This window comes from Osmia lignaria, chromosome 8 (genome assembly GCF_051020975.1).
Source record: "Osmia lignaria lignaria isolate PbOS001 chromosome 8, iyOsmLign1, whole genome shotgun sequence".
NCBI classification, from domain to species: Eukaryota; Metazoa; Arthropoda; class Insecta; order Hymenoptera; family Megachilidae; genus Osmia; species Osmia lignaria.
The window spans coordinates 13,370,146-13,387,098 of record NC_135039.1 but is presented as its reverse complement, the minus strand read 5'-3'; the positions used below and the strand labels follow the sequence as shown (position 1 = coordinate 13,387,098).

Below are 16,953 nucleotides of genomic sequence, written 5' to 3'. Positions count from 1 at the left end.
ATAAGCGAAATAGAAAAGTGGAAGAAGAAACGCTAGAAAAGAAAACTAATTGTCAGCTGCGACGTACGCCAAAATTAATTGTAATTTGGTATTTGAATTTGGCACCAGAGTTCCTGGGTGGGAGTAGGTGGCCGCGTGGTGGGGGTAGGCGGGACAAATGCGAGACTAACTAAAAAAAAAACACTAGTGTTATTATCGTAATTGTAACTGATTAAATGGTAACGATCATAATCTTATCGATAAACACTAAATGATAATAAGACGTGGATGAAAGAAAATGAGGGAAACAAAATGGGGGTTAAGGTTTTGCAATCATTGACGTGATGATTGTTAATAAATGATACGCCCAACAAAAAAAAAAATAAATCGTTTCGTAAAATCATTCGTAGATTCGACGAATCAACGCCGTTTCTTTCTTACTTTTACCTTTTCATTCTTTTATCGTGAAGGAAACAAAAATACGAGAGGCAGAAAAGAATGAAAGAAAGAGAAAACGTAAGCAAGAGAGAGAATGAGTGAGAGAGAGACACAGGGAAGGGGGATTTTTCGGGGACGATAAAGGAAACGTTACGAGAGGAGAATGCTCTCTCATTATACATATATAAATATATATAATTATTATGTAATAATTGTCCATACATCTTGAAATGTCGAAATAAACGAACAAGTAAAGATGAGCAGTTTTTATTGCTGTACCATATATTTCTCGTATATGATGGATAGAAATAAATTTATTTTATATTTATAATTACGCCATGATGCGTCTAAATAATAGTTTAGTCGAAATTGTTCGGCATGATATCCAGTTCCATAAAATAACCATTCTCTCAATTAATTCTAAAATAAATGGTAGACTTTTGTTACATTATTGATGGTGTGTAAACGTTAATTATAATTTCCCTTCGATTCTAGTTATTAAAAATCGGTTAAAATCAACACAGTACCGAAAAATTATTGAAATAATCGCTTTATAAACTTGCATTTTAAAAAGAACGCCGCAAATTAAATATTTTTTTAATTAGATTCCAGCGCCATCTATACAAAAACGGCTGAAACTACTCAACAACTTACCGATTATGTTACCGATACTTATCGACTAGTTTCCGCAACTTATCGACAGATGGCGCTAGTGTTCTCTTTTTTGAAACCCCGATCGGTAAGTTGTTGAATAGTTTCCGCCGACTTTGTATAGATGGCGATACGGTCGCATTTGGTCCCCTCTCCCCTCTGGCGGGAGATTTAATTTCGCAATCAAATTATAATCAACGTATTAATTTGTGAATCAATTGGATAATATAAGAATAAGCATTTTTACATAGCGATTTTATTAAGCATTGAATATTAATTCTAATAAGCTGCTTGTAGTGCGAAGGCATAAATTCAAGATCCCTCGAAAACAAAGGGATGTCTAATCTTGTTGGACCTGTAGTCATTGGTATAAACGTAATAGCTGTCACAGGTTCTTGTGTCTTGCACATAAGTTACAGAAATATAAAAACAATTTGACCAAGAACATTGTCAGCTAAAATCATGGATTTGCTAGGATCTATCTTAAACTCAATGGACAAGCCTCCCACAGTCAGTGACAAGCAAAAGACACTTATGAAAAGTTAGTTGAAAGTTAACCTATATCGTAACCATTGCGAGCAATTATGTTAATATTTATGAAATGCCTTTTGCAATGTAGAGCAGAAAGAGGAGTATCAGAAGTATCAAAGGGCAGAAGCCGAAAGGTTAAAATCTTTTCGAGGAAAGGTTTGAATTTTCTGATCTGTCATCTTGTTTTACTATGAAAAGGTTATTACATAGACATTACTATTATTTCTCGTTGCTATAGGTAGAAGACAAAATTAACAAATTCCTTCAGGATGACAATGCAAAGGAATATAAGTTTCCTCCAATGGACCAAATCCATAGAAGTATAATGTACATAAGACAAATTATCATTTACATTATAAACAGTATAACAGTCAAGTATCTTTCATTACCATAGACACGACGTCGCCGAAGTGGCGAATGTATGGGCATATTCCTTCGGAGAGGAAGGCATCGATCGTCACATCGTGATTTTTAAGAGAGAACATGCTCCGTCTGAGGATCAACTGAACGTGTTACGTCGAGGAGAGGAATGGAACGAAGAGGTAGCGAACAAATTAGTAGAAGAAAGGGAAAGAAGAGCCAAAGAAGAGATAGAAATCGCGAAATCTAAAAAGCGAAAAGATAATTTCACCCCAAACAGTTATTATAAGGATAAATACCAACACTTGATTGGAAAAGAAGCTGCCTTAGAAGCAGCTAGAAAAACAGAAGCTAACAGCAGTTACGGATGCGGTAAGCAGATGGTTTTAGCTAATCTCTCCTCATGAATCATGATAAAATTTCTTTTCAGTTCCTAGTGAAAACAAAAAAGATCAACGAAGTATAGAGCAAACGTTAGCGGACATACGTGCTAAGAAAAGAAAATTAGAAGAAACCAAAGATTCCGAGTGTAAAGATAAGATTATAAAACAATGAGATATTATGAAATTTAATCAATGTTCCGATAGTCGTTTCCTTTTTGAATTGTAAATATTTTCCACTAGGTTTGCTAAAATGTAAAGGAAATACCATTTGTTCGTCATTTCTTGATTGTAATCTTTGCTTGTTCAACGCTAGTATTATTTTCTGTACCTGTGATAAAAAACGAAAAAGAATTTTCTTCTTGTGAAATTCAGTACATGTATTTACTAAAAAGATCGAAATAACTTATAGGTATATACAATATAATACATCTGTCTCGTACGCATCTCAATTCAGTTAAATATATTCTGTGGTGGAATACTTAGGTATCGAAGTTCTGGGGGCAGATTTTGGTTTCGTCGGAGACGAGGAATCAAATACAATCTGTTCCTTCAGAGCCAATAATTTTTTGAAAGTTTGATTAGTTGCTGATTTATACAGCTCGAGTCCTCGCATGATCACCACGTCTCGAATATATGATGCGTTATCGTGTACTAGTTGCCTCTATAAAAAAAAAAACAGATATTTTTAACTACAACAATAACGATGGTATCAATGTAATTAATTAGAAAGAAATTCATTACCTCTTGTTTTAATTTCGGATTGGTGAGCGAGCCACATACATGTTGTACTTGAGCCCGCATTACCGATACTAAAACTCCGTCTATCGTGGCCATCAATTCTGGTGTAGCCACACTAAGACAATCTTCCAATAGACTCACGTAGAGTTTTGAGAAAGTTAAAGTGTTATTGGACAACTGTATCCAACAGTTGTTGGTCAGATAAGACGATGGAACGGTTACTCCAAGATCATCTAATTCTGATAATAATTTTTGAAGATTCTTGTTCGTTTCCAAATTTGTAGGTCGCCAAGTATCTTCAGCTACGTGTACCTTTACAATATCGACATATTTTTCTCCTGCATCCTGTATAGCTTTAGCTAACGGTGATCTGAGTTGGCCGTCTAATTGATAACGAAAATCCATTCCAAGTTGCGTTAACTAAAATCGAGTTAATAATATTAAATGTTAGATTATAATATTAAATGTTAGATCTTGATTAATTAGAGGCCATACCTGATCGCAGTGGCTTCGAACAGCAGCTATACATTCTACCAGTGTACTTAAGGACACTTGTGGGGTAAAAATTTGTTTAGTTAAATGTGTTGTCAAGTGTTTCACTTCTTGACTGCACCAAACGACCAGACCTAAATGTGCATACAAAAGAAGAAGAATAAATAAATTATTCCCCTGCGTTAAATTACGTTTACATTATTTTCAATTATTACCAGATGTACAATTTGTAGATTGAGGAAAAATTTTTAGGAATTCCTTCGCGATTTCCACGATATTGCTAAAGGCAATCGCGCTAAGCTGCTTCACGTAAGGCGAGATGGTCCCTTCTTTTTTCACCCGTTTCAAACGCGCTTTTAATACAGCACTGCACAGCCGTAAATACAGGTGACACGCTTGTGCGCTTCTGTTCAATTGTATCAGAAGTTTGACCACGCGACGCGCGCTTCTTAAACCTCCGCCTTGAAGCGACTTCGCTTCCACGCTCGACTCGAGTTCCTTCGTTAAAACGTCCACCAACGATTTCCCCCGATCGTTTACCTTCGACTGAATCTCGAGCAAGAGCGGTGTTACTTGTGAGTCTTTTAAATATGCTTTCGCCCTCTCCAAGAGGCTGTAAGCCTCCTCGAAGTGTCGTTGCGCTATGCAAGAATCCAAGTCCTCCGCGACTTCCAGCATCCATTCAGGCGGAGGCTCGTGGTACTCCGCGTCCTCCTCGTCTATACCTAGAAAATAATAACTGAAAAATTTAATTTAATTTAATTCGACTTAATTTCATTCAGTTTCCGGTTGCATTTAAGAAAACAAGGTGCCCCCTAATTGAGCTGATCTTTTTACCATAGATAGCCCTCGACCTGGCGATTCCAATGGTGGTCCCCCCTCCCCCACCCCAGGGGTCGAAAACTGAAATGATCCAAAAAGTGTTTTTCTGCACCGATCTCAGAGAGTACATCATCCGCCCCCCAAACTAACCTAACCTAAAATGATCCTACAAGTAATTCATAGGTTAGGTTAGTTTTTCTTTTTTTTGAAATGATGTACTCCCTGAGATCGGTGCAGAAAAACACTTTTTGGACCATTTCAGTTTTCGACCCCTGGGGCGGGGGAGGGGGGACCACCATTGGAAAATCAAAGGCTATCTATGGTAAAAAAATCAGCTCAATAAGGGGGTATCCCATTTTCTTAAATCCAACCCAGTTTCCTAATTACAACTGTTAGGCATACCCAGGGTGTTAGAGTCGAGGGACATTGATCTAGAAGGTACAGTTTTCTCCTCCTTCGAACGTTTATCATAATCTGCAGCGCCAGATGAATTATCCTCGGCTAATTTCATCTTCTTCGCTTGCTCGCATTTGTCCAACCAGTCTTTCTATAAAATAAACTGAATTACAAATCTCGTTCTCATGAATTGAATAAATGTTCTTGTTTTATAATACGCTAACTTTGCTTGTCGCGGTTGCACACTGGAACACTCTGGTGTCAGAGAACGCTAGAAGTTTAAAAGCCAATTTGACCGTGCCGAGATCTCTGATGTTAACGATGGCTAAACTTTCGAGATTGTATACAGCTTGCATTTTGTACTTTGGCGGTCCCCTTCTGTTACCGTTGGCTAACCAGGAGGCAATCATTAGAATGTCGTTGAATAAGTAGGCGTGGACTCTCTTCAATGGTGTCCCTTCAAATGGATCTAATTCCAGTAACGAACCTTCGTGTAAGCATACACGACCTGGTGTTTCCGCTAAACTCTGGCGATTTAAATAAAAAATTATCTGTTACACTGTATTCTTAGTTAAGATAATAAAAGCATTTCGATAATTTACCATTGCTCCTTCTACATTCTCAAGCAACTGTGTTAATTTTTGTCTCTGTTCTTCTTCTTTGCTAGTGGAATCATTTAGATTCTCCAATTGAGATTCAGAGGATTCTTCAAAAATGACACCAGTTGTTCTGGCAGATCCTAATGTAGTTAACAAAGAACGTTGCTCGCTTAATAACTGAGATAACTGGTACATCTCACTTTCTAAATGTGAGATTTCTTTGGCAGTTTCTATAAATTGCATATAATTCTGATAAACATTCCGCTTTAATTGAGCAGATGTATTATTAGCAAGCTCCTGTATCTTGGCTCTTTGCTGCCTTAATTCATCCGCTCCAACGCATTGCGCGCTAAGTTCTTTCACAACTGTAACAGATTAATCGGATTTGAAATTTTTGAATACATACATATATATAAACAAGCATCCTGTTTAAGGGAACATTATTACTTACACTTCTCAGGATTGAAATCTTCTCCTGTGAAGACTTTTGCTAAACTATCAGCCATTGTAGGAAAGTATTTGTTACTTCCTAAACCAGTATTCTGTATTTGTTACTTAAACTAGCAGAGTTATGTATCAGTTGTGTGTCACGTTCAATTTCGTTTCATTTTTTTCAAATACTTCATAAATATCCTTTAGGTAATTAGCTATCATATAAATATTTAAATACATGTATTTGTGGTCACTTCAAACTCCACGTCAAGAGGAACGACGTTGACATTTCTCAGGGATTCCTACGAGATCATCATCGGTTTGCGATATCAATGTGTTACCACAGACGAGATGTAGAATAGACCTATCATTCAAGTACTTTTTAGAAACCCTCTACCATTTTCGAAGGGCCCTCAACCGCCATCTTTAGCAAAGCCCACAACCATTTTCGTGTCGCGTCCTGTTTTATGGACCGAGATCAGCGTTACTGCGCATTTCATTTAAAACGCAGTTGGTAGAACGTGTAATTGGTAGTATTTCCTAACGTACTTCGCAGTTGTATAGTTACAGTTTTAAAATGAATGCACGAGTAGTGAAGCGAATCTAAAATAATACCACTTTTTTCGAGTGTTTCTAAATTACGTCGTTTTGCAGATACTCTATCAGATGATACTTTGAACATACGCGATCCAAGTTTCCTCAAACTGCTCGATACAGAAAGGAAAGCAGAACATTGAAATTTGGCGGCATCATAACCTTATGGTGACCTCAGTGGAAAGTTTATAAATGACTTTTTCATATTCAGTCTATTTTAATACCGCATGTAAAATATGAGAGAATTAGAAGAAGTAAACTGCGAGGTAATTTACGATCTTTCTTATCTTTTAAACAATGTCATATTCGAATTTAATAACAGCATTACTTTCCCGCAGATTCGCAATGTCATAGAGATTCAACAGTTTATGACAAGCTATTTAAGTAATATAGAAGGAGATGGCACTGGATCATTGAATGGTTCACAAATATGTAACGGTGTTGACGATGTTTATGGAGGTTTTTTAAACGATGCAGCATACGCTTGGCTCGGTTATGGTTGCCATTTAATAATACTGAATACAAAATCTGGTGAAAATTGTAGCTCCTGGACTTTCAGAGGGAGGATAACATGCGTTTGTCAATTCCCTGCTCACTCAGGAGAATTACCATTGCTTCTTGTTGGTTTGGACAATGAGGCGACTAGAACTAAAGACTCCATGGGCTTGTTATGCGTTTTTGATTGCACTACATCTCGTGTTTTGAGAGCTATAAGAGTATGTATCATTAAAATATTAGGAACAAAGCAAATATTCATGATATTTATATATCCGTGTAGATGCCTGCCGGTGTAGAACAAGTTTGCATTGTGTCTGGTGGAGCAGAGTGGGAAGAATTCAATGACAAAAGACCAGACAATATTCTCACGCAGATGGACGGTATAGCTTGTGTAGTTTTACGCAATCTTCATCATCTGATGATCGATCTACAGAGATCCTCCTGGGAAATACCTGAATCATCCGTTTTAATGGATGAAGTATCTCCAGCTGAGATTGAATTTATAACGACAAAGGATTCTTTTCATAGAAACCAGACGAATAAAAATAAACACATGGCTTGTAATTTATTAAATCGTCGTAAGTAGAATCCATTGATCATTTGTGTTTATTTATTACAATATACGGTCATTATATTTATGTATTTTTAGGCATAGAAACACACATAGGATTTAACAGAGAAGATTTCGAATCGAATGTTATTTTGGATGAAAAATTAACGACCAGTGTCATTAGTTCAACGAAAATCGGATGCTTGATATCAGGTTGCTTGGGCAGAGTAATAATATGGCAAAACGATGGTTCAGTAGGATGGATCAGCTCGCCCGTTGACGAGACTATGGTAGTAACTCAGTTAGCCTTGCTGGAACCAACCGACGACCCCAGACCATTTTACTACTTGTGGGTGGTCTTTCAAGATGACACGTTCAAGGTGCCTCCTCTCTTAAGAATGTATGCCTTATTGTTCGAGCGAAAGTACTCCGACAAACGAACGAATTTTTACTTTAATCTGGAAGCCGAGCCTTGCCTTAAATTCGAATTTAAATTAGACACAGCGGACAGAGTTGTCAGTTTATCCACGATCGAGAGGGAAACGAATCTGGATCAAACGGAATCCGAGTTCCGACGAAGCGAGGAGAGTTTGCTATTGATCTCAACTACTAATAGAACATTGTTATTCGATTTGAATCAGTGGTACAAGGAACAGATGCCGCAAACGATCAACGAATGCAAAAATCCGAACAGTATATTAGCTTGTTACGACACGAAACACAGACCGTCTAGCTCCAACAGAGACAAGATAATAAGCAGCACTTACGTGCTTAGGTCTCTGCAAGAGTTTCCAAATAACAATCTAAGCCTGTCGGAAGAGATATTCTATCCGAACTCGTTGTCCCTCGAATGGATAGAATTGAGCCTTACGAAATTAACATTTTGGTTGACCCGTGGTGTTCAGAATGAGTTGCTCCGTGAGATAGCTCTCACCGGGCCCATCATACTCACTCAGCCTTCAGAAATGTTTCACAAGTGTCTCTCGGTAGGTTTGATACCGTTCAACACAGAAGTATCCTTTTCCAGCGATCAGAACGTTCAAAGAGACATGATACTGTCGCTCTGCCTGGAGCAACGTTGGACGACCTTCTTAATAAAATGCGCCAAAGAATGGTCGGACGGCAGTGCAGCGTACATGTACCCAAATTTCCTGAAATGGGGCATACAACGTGCCTCCTCGATAAAACTGATCGCGGATCGCTTATGCGTTCCATTGTTCGATCAGTCCGGTAACAGCATAGGTGAGTCCGACGTGAAGACCTTAAGATTTTGTTACCAACAGTTGGAATGTCTGTCGAACGTGGTCGCGAAGTTGCCTTTCGAAACTAGCAGTCTGATGAAACAACGAAAAGCGCTTAAACGTGTATCCATGTATTTTCAAGTACTCCTCTGGTTCTACGACGTTGGTTTGTTGCCTGAGACCCAAAGCCTGGAGGAAGGTTCTCTACCGATCTCCCTCTCCTTGAAGATCCCTTATCCATTTGAGAAGCTGTACAATTTATACAAAGAAAAACGAGAGTCTATCAGGGACGATAATGAAACCGATGAAAACGTGAGAGTATTTTTTATAGATGAATTAATAGCAAGGGAGTGTCCTGCGTTGAACTTGCAATGGGAGAAAGAAGCAGGAGACACGAATACCAATGGCAATTATCCTCCCCCTTCCTTACAATCATTACTCAGAAGTTATCTCACTGATTGCGATCAGGCAGAGTCAGACGAGATTGAATGCAAGCATCAGATCATCATATACCTATTGATGGACCTGGCTATGCTACTGCAAGGATCTTATCCTGGCGTTGATCAATTAATCAAGTACCCTTCTTCGTTCAAACTTAGCCCCAGTCTCATAAAACTCACCCAGGCATTCTGGTTATTGGACCACGAAGATTATCATGGTTTCCTGGACATGATGACTGGTCAACTGGTGCGCGACTCAGACGTCAAACCCTGGCACCATAAACTTGTACTTAGGACACTGATCAGGAACAATCAGCACAAATTAGCTCTGATGTACCTGCGCATAAAGAAACCTCCTCTGTCCTCCGTTCAGGAACAGAGCACACTGATAGGCCTGTCCGTGGAACACGGTCTGATACAATCTGCTTTTCATCACAGACCCCAGTCTCATTACGCGCAATTGTTAACCTGCTTTTTCCAAGCCTGTAAAACTTACAACAAGCTCAGCGACATTCTGCACTTGGCTCTGGACTCGGAGGAGGAGGAAATGTTCGTCAAGTTTCTGGAGGACACCAAGTCCGAGGATACGAGGTTGTTGTACTACCTACAACGCTGTCGTTACATGGAAGCTAACAATGGAAGATCATTCGATACAAGGAACCTGCACACTGATATGCTGAACGCTTACAACGCGACGTTGCCTGATGTGGTGAAAAGATTCTCCATGAACATGGGGAAAACGAGTTTCGATACAGGCCTAGAGCCGAGGTATCCTAAACCGATGTCCCACACAAAAAATTCTCAGCAGATTACTAACATTTATGAGACTATGATCAGGAAGGCGAAGGAGACTTGTCCCAGAGGGGAGAGGTCTTTTATTCCTTTCGTCACGGCTCCTTGCACGTCACTGAGGTTGAACGATGATCGTATTAATATAAACTGTGTGGTGTCTCCGAAAATCGTGCAGAAGAGTAGGAAACGCAGTTTTGATCGAACGATGGAGGACGAGGAGGACAGTGGAATGAGAACACCTGACAGGACTAAACGCAGGAAGCTGCTGGACGAGGGTGAAGCGGCCTTGAACGCTGCGTTTAGCACCCCGTTGGTGAAACGAAAGGTATCCAGCAGCAGAGACACGCCGTCTGAAACTCCACATTCTATCTTGAAGATTCGACAGCTTATAAGAAATTCGACTTCACCGACCATTGGGAGCTTGCAAGGGGATACGGTGGACGGTACAGAATCTGAAAGGAAACGAAAGATCAATAGACAGATAAGGTTCAGTATTTCTCAATCAAAGAAAAATAACGCTCATGATGAAACCAATGCAGAAGAAGATGGCAGTAAGGTGAATGCGTCTGAAGGAAGCGACGAGGTGTCCCTTAGTCCAACGATAAATGAAAAGTCTCTTACTGAAAGTACAGTTCTGTCTGATAGTAGCTATACTTGTAAAAATGTATATACACCTCGTCCTAGACCTAGTCTTAGGAGAACTTACCTGCAAACGCCAACGGAGTCTATAAACGAGTCTAGGAAAAGAATATCTGCGAATTCTAATTTGAGTAATTCGTCTAATTTCGTGGAGAATTGTTCCAAACTCGCGTCAGAGGCAACGCCTCGCCTGTCCAGAACTTGTACAGAATTATTCTCTTCCTCTATTCATTCCTCAGCGGTACTCTCCCCGAATAGTAGCTTTGAGGTGGAAATTTCATTGAAGAGATCCCTGGAGAACAATTCACAGTTGTTAAAATTTTCCAAACAGCAGAATAATTATAATTCCATCAATTCAACTGTTTTAAGAAATAGTTCCAGATCTGAAGAACAATATAAAGTTGAAGAAGATAATGAGGTGCAGTGCACAGAGAATAGGTCTGAGAGTACAGAGAAATTGAATTTCCAATTTGGTGAGGATAATAGATCAAGGGAGGATGTGCTAAGTAAATGTAGAAATGGAGATCTTTCAAAGGCGAGAACTTTGGAAGCTGATAATGAGGAGAACGACCACGAGGAAGAATTCGAACACTTTTCTAACGCTACAGAAAATAAATCTGCACTTTCAGGGAGCAAAGAACGCTGGTCGGTTGGTAGGAAATTACAAAATCAATCTAGACAGGAGAATGAAAATTTGAACAATGGTGAACACTTTGGTGACATCACTGAGGATGAATCTTCAAAGAGCGGCGACGAAGATAAGGATAAAGAGAAAGATGGTTCACAGAAGATACAGATGAAGGGAGATAATATGTACGACGCATCGAACATCACAGATGATGAATCTGATTCCAGTACAGAAATAATTGAATCGAAGAGGAACAGTATTGCAATTTCCAATAAGCAGGAAAATGTAGATAAACTTTCTGATAAGAAGAAATATACGCGAGACGATGAAACAATTGAAAAGTCCATATGTCTTGATAATAATAATTCCAGTTATAGAGAAACAGTGGAAAAAGCAGTTCATGATTCACAGAAATCTGTGAATTTGAAGGATGATGTTAATACTTCTAATTTAGATAATGAATCCTTAGACACCAGTCAGAATATTACACCTAGAGTAACCAGATCACGTAGAGCTTCTTCGATAGCTAAAGAGATAAATATATCACCATTAAATTCGCCTACCAAGGTGATTGGAAAGACACCTAGATCAAGACGAGCCAGTTCATTAATGAAGGAGGTATTAATTGCATCCATTGCCCCAGCGGATGAGGAAGTCAGACAGACAGCTTCTTCTGGGTCAGAGGAATCATCACCGAAGAGAGGTAGAAGAAGAGCGACATCTGTAACGAAGGATGTTTCTGAGAAAGTGGAAGATGAAGAAGTTAAGGCACCAGTGGTGAGGAGAAGCACAAGGAGAGCTGCTTCTGTGCAAAAGGAACTGTCAGAATCAAACAAGCCATTAGCAAAGAATAGTAAGGTTTCCTTGTCCTCTGAGCCAATAATGGAAGATGAGAAAGAGAAGCTGCAGACAGAAATTAAAAAGACAAAAGCAAGACGAGGATCTGTGAGTGAAAGAAAACCAGGCACACCATCAAAGTCAATGAAAGAATCTAAATTAAATGAAGAGAAAGGAGAGGAAATGAATCTGAAGGCAACAAGGAAACATGGTAGTTCAGTGCCTAAGGAAGCGATGAGTGCAATAAGAACTAGAAGGTCTAGCAGCGTAGTTAAGGAAGATATTCCAGAGGATGTTGAATTATTAGAGAAAATAATGAAAGAACGACATGTGGTAGATGCAGCAGTGAATAGTCCTGCTGCAAATACACGTAGTCGAAGATTATCAATACAGTCCGTGCCAGAGGAGCTGGAGGAGGTCCTAAGCGTGCCATCAAAGGAGAGAGCAACCAAGTCCAAAGCTACAAAGCAGTCTGCACAGACTTCCAGACAAAGAAGAGCTACAAGCGTTGAACCTTACCAAGCAGAGAGTAAAAGAATAACCAGAAGTACTCGTGGTAAGGATATTCTTAAGGAAGTTATAGTAGAAGAGGAGGTGCCACAAATGGACAGTCCTGGAAAGGCAGAAGCTTCTGGTGTTAAGAAAGTTCCTACAAAAAGAAAACGTACTTCTTCGACTACTGTTACCACTCAAGAAGATAAAGAAACAACGCCCAGATCAAGAAGAGGACGAAAAACAAAAAATCAAGGAATTAACGACCAGTTTTTGTTTTCACAACCAGACAAGCCAGGTGATTCACCGTTGGATGAAAAAGGTGAATTATAATAATTTCTTGAGTGTTTTTAATTATATTCAGATAAATTGTTAATACTATTGTTTGATATTTTTCAGCCATCGGAGAAGTACCAAAATATGTATTCTCACCTCCTCATACCAGGTCAAAAGCCATCGCTCCTGATTATCGTAGGTGGTTACTTTTCAATTGAATTAATTTGCTTTATCAGCAAAACTCCGCTTACTGCTTCTAGAAACTTTCTGCTCAACACTCTACGCAACACGTTCAACAAGAATTCAACGTTTACGTTTATTTTCTTTTAACGACAGTTAATAACATGCTAATTGTTCCATTAACAATTTTCAATGCATACACGTTTATTTCCTTTAGAGGCATTCTGTTGGATACTAATTTGTTCTTTTAATCATTTTCATGCAGCAGAATGAAAAACTTTATTCCAATATTGAACGAAGATGAAATAGAAGAAGAAGAGAAAGAAGAAGAACGACAGAGTCTACAGAAAAGCTCAAAGTATAAAAAAACAGGCCAATACACTCGTGTAACTACACATCGCTATAGAACGAAATTTGTACTACCCAAAAGATCAAAAAGTACATCAGATTAAACTTAATTTTTTGTATAAAATTTCTTTTTTTAACTCTTTTTTTTTTTTTCTTCTGTTTAAACGTACTTTCAGTTTCACAATATCTCTATCAGATCTATGATAGATCCTGCACAGTGACATTTATTTCTGATGTATAGTGATAACATGTAAAAAAGAAATAGCTCGGCTTTTCGTATAATTTCGTTGCACAGCTAAAAATGAATTAGAAATTACGATGATATGGGACCATGTGGAATTAAACTTTTGTTATATCAGAAAAAGAAAGGTGCTAAGTTCATTAAGGCACAAGATCAATTTTTCTAAAATATGGTCATGGAAAGGAGCTTTTTCTTATGGATTTAATATATTCAGTATAATACCAGTTACAATAACTATATTTTATCAATAAGTAATCTCATATAATATTAATGCTTAAAATATATGCTAACGTGATCGTTTTCTGACAAGTATATTTTTAAAATTAACATGTTTTAATTGGAAAGATTATTTTGTATAATCTATAAATTTACATTATTCTCCACTTGTAGTTTGAATTTATGATTAACTGATATTCTTTTTAAGTTTCCAAACGTGTAGGCAGCTGTACAGAACAGAAATTTTCTTGATCTCTATTTTGGAAATATTCAAACAGGCAGGGTTTCAAAAACAATGTATTATATCGAACGAACGACTAGTACCATATTAACTGTAAATCATAAGGTCCGTTACTTTTATACAGGAATTTGCCAAATATAATATTTGTTACATTAATCAATTTCTTTCTTTTTTTTTTTTTTTTTTACAATAAGTTCATGAGATGAATTACTGTTGTACGGTGTGTTAACTTGTATGCGGTTTTCAATGAAAACATGTATTATAACTTTGTAAATAATTTATTAATATACCCATGTATAGCTGTATTCATACAATAAATGTAAAAAAGAATTAATACATACGGTCATTACAGAATAAATTTCCAATCACCATAAATAATAACTTGTTAAGCTTAAATACTGAAACAGTATTAAATAATACTACAAATGTATACATTTACATTTTCAATAGATTATATATATATATATCTTGATTATTGAACTTAAGATTAAGACAGTTAAAGCATCATAAAAATTATCGATACGCCTACACAATTCTTTGTCTTTGAACCATAACAAGACTGTTGAAAAAATCATTTAAATTATTATGTATTTAATATTTTTAATTAGCACGCATTTATAGTTTAGCATATTTTTTCATTGGATTTTATCTTTTTGCTAATACTTGATCTGGTACAAGTTTGTTATAAATGGTATCTTTGGCAGTAAGTTATTCGTTTGTTCTGCGCCTTAATTTAAAGAGAAAACGTACTTGCTTTAAAAAATCAAGCAAAAATTCATAGAAATATATTAAATCTATAATAAATTTCGTTTAGAGATTCATTTGATGTTTAGTCCAAATGATCAATCTTTGTACACGATTATTTATATAATATATATTTTATCATAATCCTGATTGTCTATTCTGTTAATTACTTCCCTATCTTTTCTCGCAAGCATCTTTCCATTAGCATTATACAACATCAACAGCAATATCATTTTTTAAGTTAAACATTAATATAGATTGTAGAAGGCAGTTCTAAGATGCAGGACGGTGCAATTTGATTATTCAAACTGTCTGTAAGATTGTCATGGAATCTTTTGATTTTCTTTTACACCGTACCCATTTTGAAAGGCACATTTATGTAACGCTGAAAAATATTGCTTTAGCTGAGATATGCTTCAGGTTTAAATCTTAAACAGAACTTTCTTAACGTATAAACCTTAGTTTCACTGATACAAATACGATCCCTAAATAACTTACGGTAAGTAACTTATGTACTCTTTTCATGGCAACGAAAATATCCGTCAGTGAAAAATACTTATTATTAATAGAGGGACTTCATGCTAGCTTTTTACTGCTGTTTGCAGCTATCTTTCACACGGCGCTTATGTTTCTCTTCGTGAGTTTGGGACGGGGATTGAATTTGATTTCGTCGTTGTCCTTGTATAGGCATGTAACATGGAGCATCATCGTTCATAAGCTCCGGTGGTGGTGTTGGTAACGCATGCGTTGGGCTCACAGTGCTGCTCGAACTACTCGAAGTATTTCGATGTAAGTTTCCATTGTACGTAGGGTCGATGATAGCAGCAACGTTAGGTACTTCTCTCATATTTTCCACAGACTCGTCCAACGTTTGTATCTCCTCAGGATCTGAATAATGGGGATAATTTTGCGTATGCTGCACTCTACTCTTGCTTTGTCCATTCTTTAAATCAAGCTTATCCGGTCTCTGAGGCTTCTCCGAGGGATTCTGATCATCGAGTTCCTGAAGCTGTTGGCGTTCCAACTTTCTCTGTTTCGCTCTCTGCCTTGCTTTCCTCGCTTTCATACGTTCCTTCTCCTGAAGCATGCGCGCCAATTCAGCATCCTGTGCTTCCATCGCAATTTTTTGATCCAGTAACAACTGCTCGTTGACTGGTCCATCGTGAGTATCTACAGCTTTCTCTTCCTCTTCCAGCTGTAATTTTCTTGCCAACTCCTTTAATCAAGGAACAAATTAAATTAATGAATGTTGTGCTTGGAAAATTATCACAGATGCTTTCGTTCATTCTGAGAAATACCTCGTCCTTTTCTTCTTGGATATGGCGATTAATTTCGAGCTGAGCAGCCTCGTCGTCCAATCTCAATTGCAACCTCATTTGTTCCTGCAATTCCCGTTCCTTTTTCCTCTCTTCTCGTTCCAGAGATAGCGCTATTTGTTTTGCAACAAGAGCATCTCTTTCTTCTCTAAAACATGAAACACTTTGATGAAACTTATAACGGAACGAAAGTGCAATACAATAGAGGGCTTATATACTAACTGCTGTTGAACATAGGATTGATATCTGAGCGTTTCTAATTCTTGCTCGACTCGTGCTCTCGGTAAGTCCTCCCTTACTTGCGCATTGCGAACCTTATTACCCGTGTAATGCTCTTTGACTGTGAATCAGCATGTTAAAGTCTAGAGTTTGAATAAAATTGATTTATAGAAATACTTGAAAATTCTTACTTTCTTCGTCTTGAAGACGATACGCAAGTGCTCCGTCTTCGTGCACTAGCCATTCACGACACACTATAGAAAAATAACAAATACCATTAGACATGTCAGCCGAATGAGTAATTCTAATTAAGAATGACAGCAGGTCTTTAAAAGAATGACTTTTATACCTTCGTTTACTCGTCCCGCCTTCGGTAATGTATCCGAGCTCAGCACGGATTTCGCCATCTCGTAGTAAATCTTCGTTGTCTTTGGCAGAAAAGCGTTTCCTTTGCCCAACTTTCTTGTTTACAACCACCTTACGGAAATCGTAGTACGCTGCTTTCTCTCCATCTTGAATTGCTGCGAACAGTGACTGCAGACTCAACAAGCCTAGAACAAGACCGACTGACGCGCTGTAGCGCGAAGCGACTGACTTGTAAGTCGAATTTTCGAAAGTAGTGTATTGTAGATAAAATATT

General features: G+C 37.8%; 4 protein-coding genes across 9 annotated transcripts; 2 read left to right on the top strand and 2 right to left on the bottom strand.

Moving 5' to 3' along the window:
• The first annotated feature begins 1,407 nt into the window (after positions 1-1,407).
• Positions 1,408-2,529, top strand: LOC117606398 (sperm-associated antigen 7). The gene is made up of 5 exons (XM_034328764.2): positions 1,408-1,609; positions 1,688-1,755; positions 1,838-1,926; positions 1,994-2,331; positions 2,390-2,529. Exons 1-5 carry the CDS (start codon positions 1,531-1,533, stop codon positions 2,512-2,514), a joined length of 699 nt encoding a protein of 232 aa, XP_034184655.1. The 5' UTR covers positions 1,408-1,530; the 3' UTR covers positions 2,515-2,529.
• Positions 2,530-2,796: 267 nt separating this feature from the next.
• Exo84 (exocyst complex component Exo84) lies at positions 2,797-6,206 on the bottom strand. Its single transcript, XM_034328761.2, has 8 exons — positions 5,841-6,206; positions 5,393-5,754; positions 5,015-5,317; positions 4,797-4,941; positions 3,788-4,297; positions 3,576-3,706; positions 3,084-3,500; positions 2,797-3,003 (listed from the first exon to the last, which is right to left on the bottom strand). The coding sequence occupies exons 1-8, from the start codon at positions 5,893-5,895 to the stop codon at positions 2,797-2,799; spliced, it is 2,130 nt and encodes a 709-aa protein (XP_034184652.1). The 5' UTR covers positions 5,896-6,206.
• On the top strand, positions 4,719-14,216 carry Elys (AT hook containing transcription factor 1 homolog). 5 transcript variants are annotated; one of them, XM_034328755.2, is made up of 7 exons: positions 4,719-4,832; positions 6,476-6,681; positions 6,754-7,131; positions 7,194-7,491; positions 7,563-12,854; positions 12,932-13,007; positions 13,254-14,216. In XM_034328755.2, exons 2-7 carry the CDS (start codon positions 6,652-6,654, stop codon positions 13,438-13,440), a joined length of 6,261 nt encoding a protein of 2,086 aa, XP_034184646.2. In that variant the 5' UTR covers positions 4,719-4,832; positions 6,476-6,651; the 3' UTR covers positions 13,441-14,216. The 5 variants fall into 5 exon arrangements, with proteins under 5 accessions (XP_034184646.2, XP_034184647.2, XP_034184645.2 ...); XM_034328756.2 differs by lacking the exon at positions 4,719-4,832 and having other exon boundaries at positions 6,352-6,681; positions 13,257-14,216; XM_034328754.2 differs by lacking the exon at positions 4,719-4,832 and having other exon boundaries at positions 6,352-6,681.
• On the bottom strand, positions 14,194-16,862 carry LOC117606397 (uncharacterized). Of its 2 annotated transcripts, none has more exons than XM_034328762.2 (5): positions 16,663-16,862; positions 16,505-16,567; positions 16,317-16,434; positions 16,077-16,257; positions 14,194-15,994 (listed from the first exon to the last, which is right to left on the bottom strand). In XM_034328762.2, exons 1-5 carry the CDS (start codon positions 16,718-16,720, stop codon positions 15,368-15,370), a joined length of 1,047 nt encoding a protein of 348 aa, XP_034184653.1. In that variant the 5' UTR covers positions 16,721-16,862; the 3' UTR covers positions 14,194-15,367. The 2 variants fall into 2 exon arrangements, with proteins under 2 accessions (XP_034184653.1, XP_034184654.1); XM_034328763.2 differs by having other exon boundaries at positions 16,077-16,242; positions 16,663-16,860.
• Between the last annotated feature and the right edge of the window lie 91 nt (positions 16,863-16,953).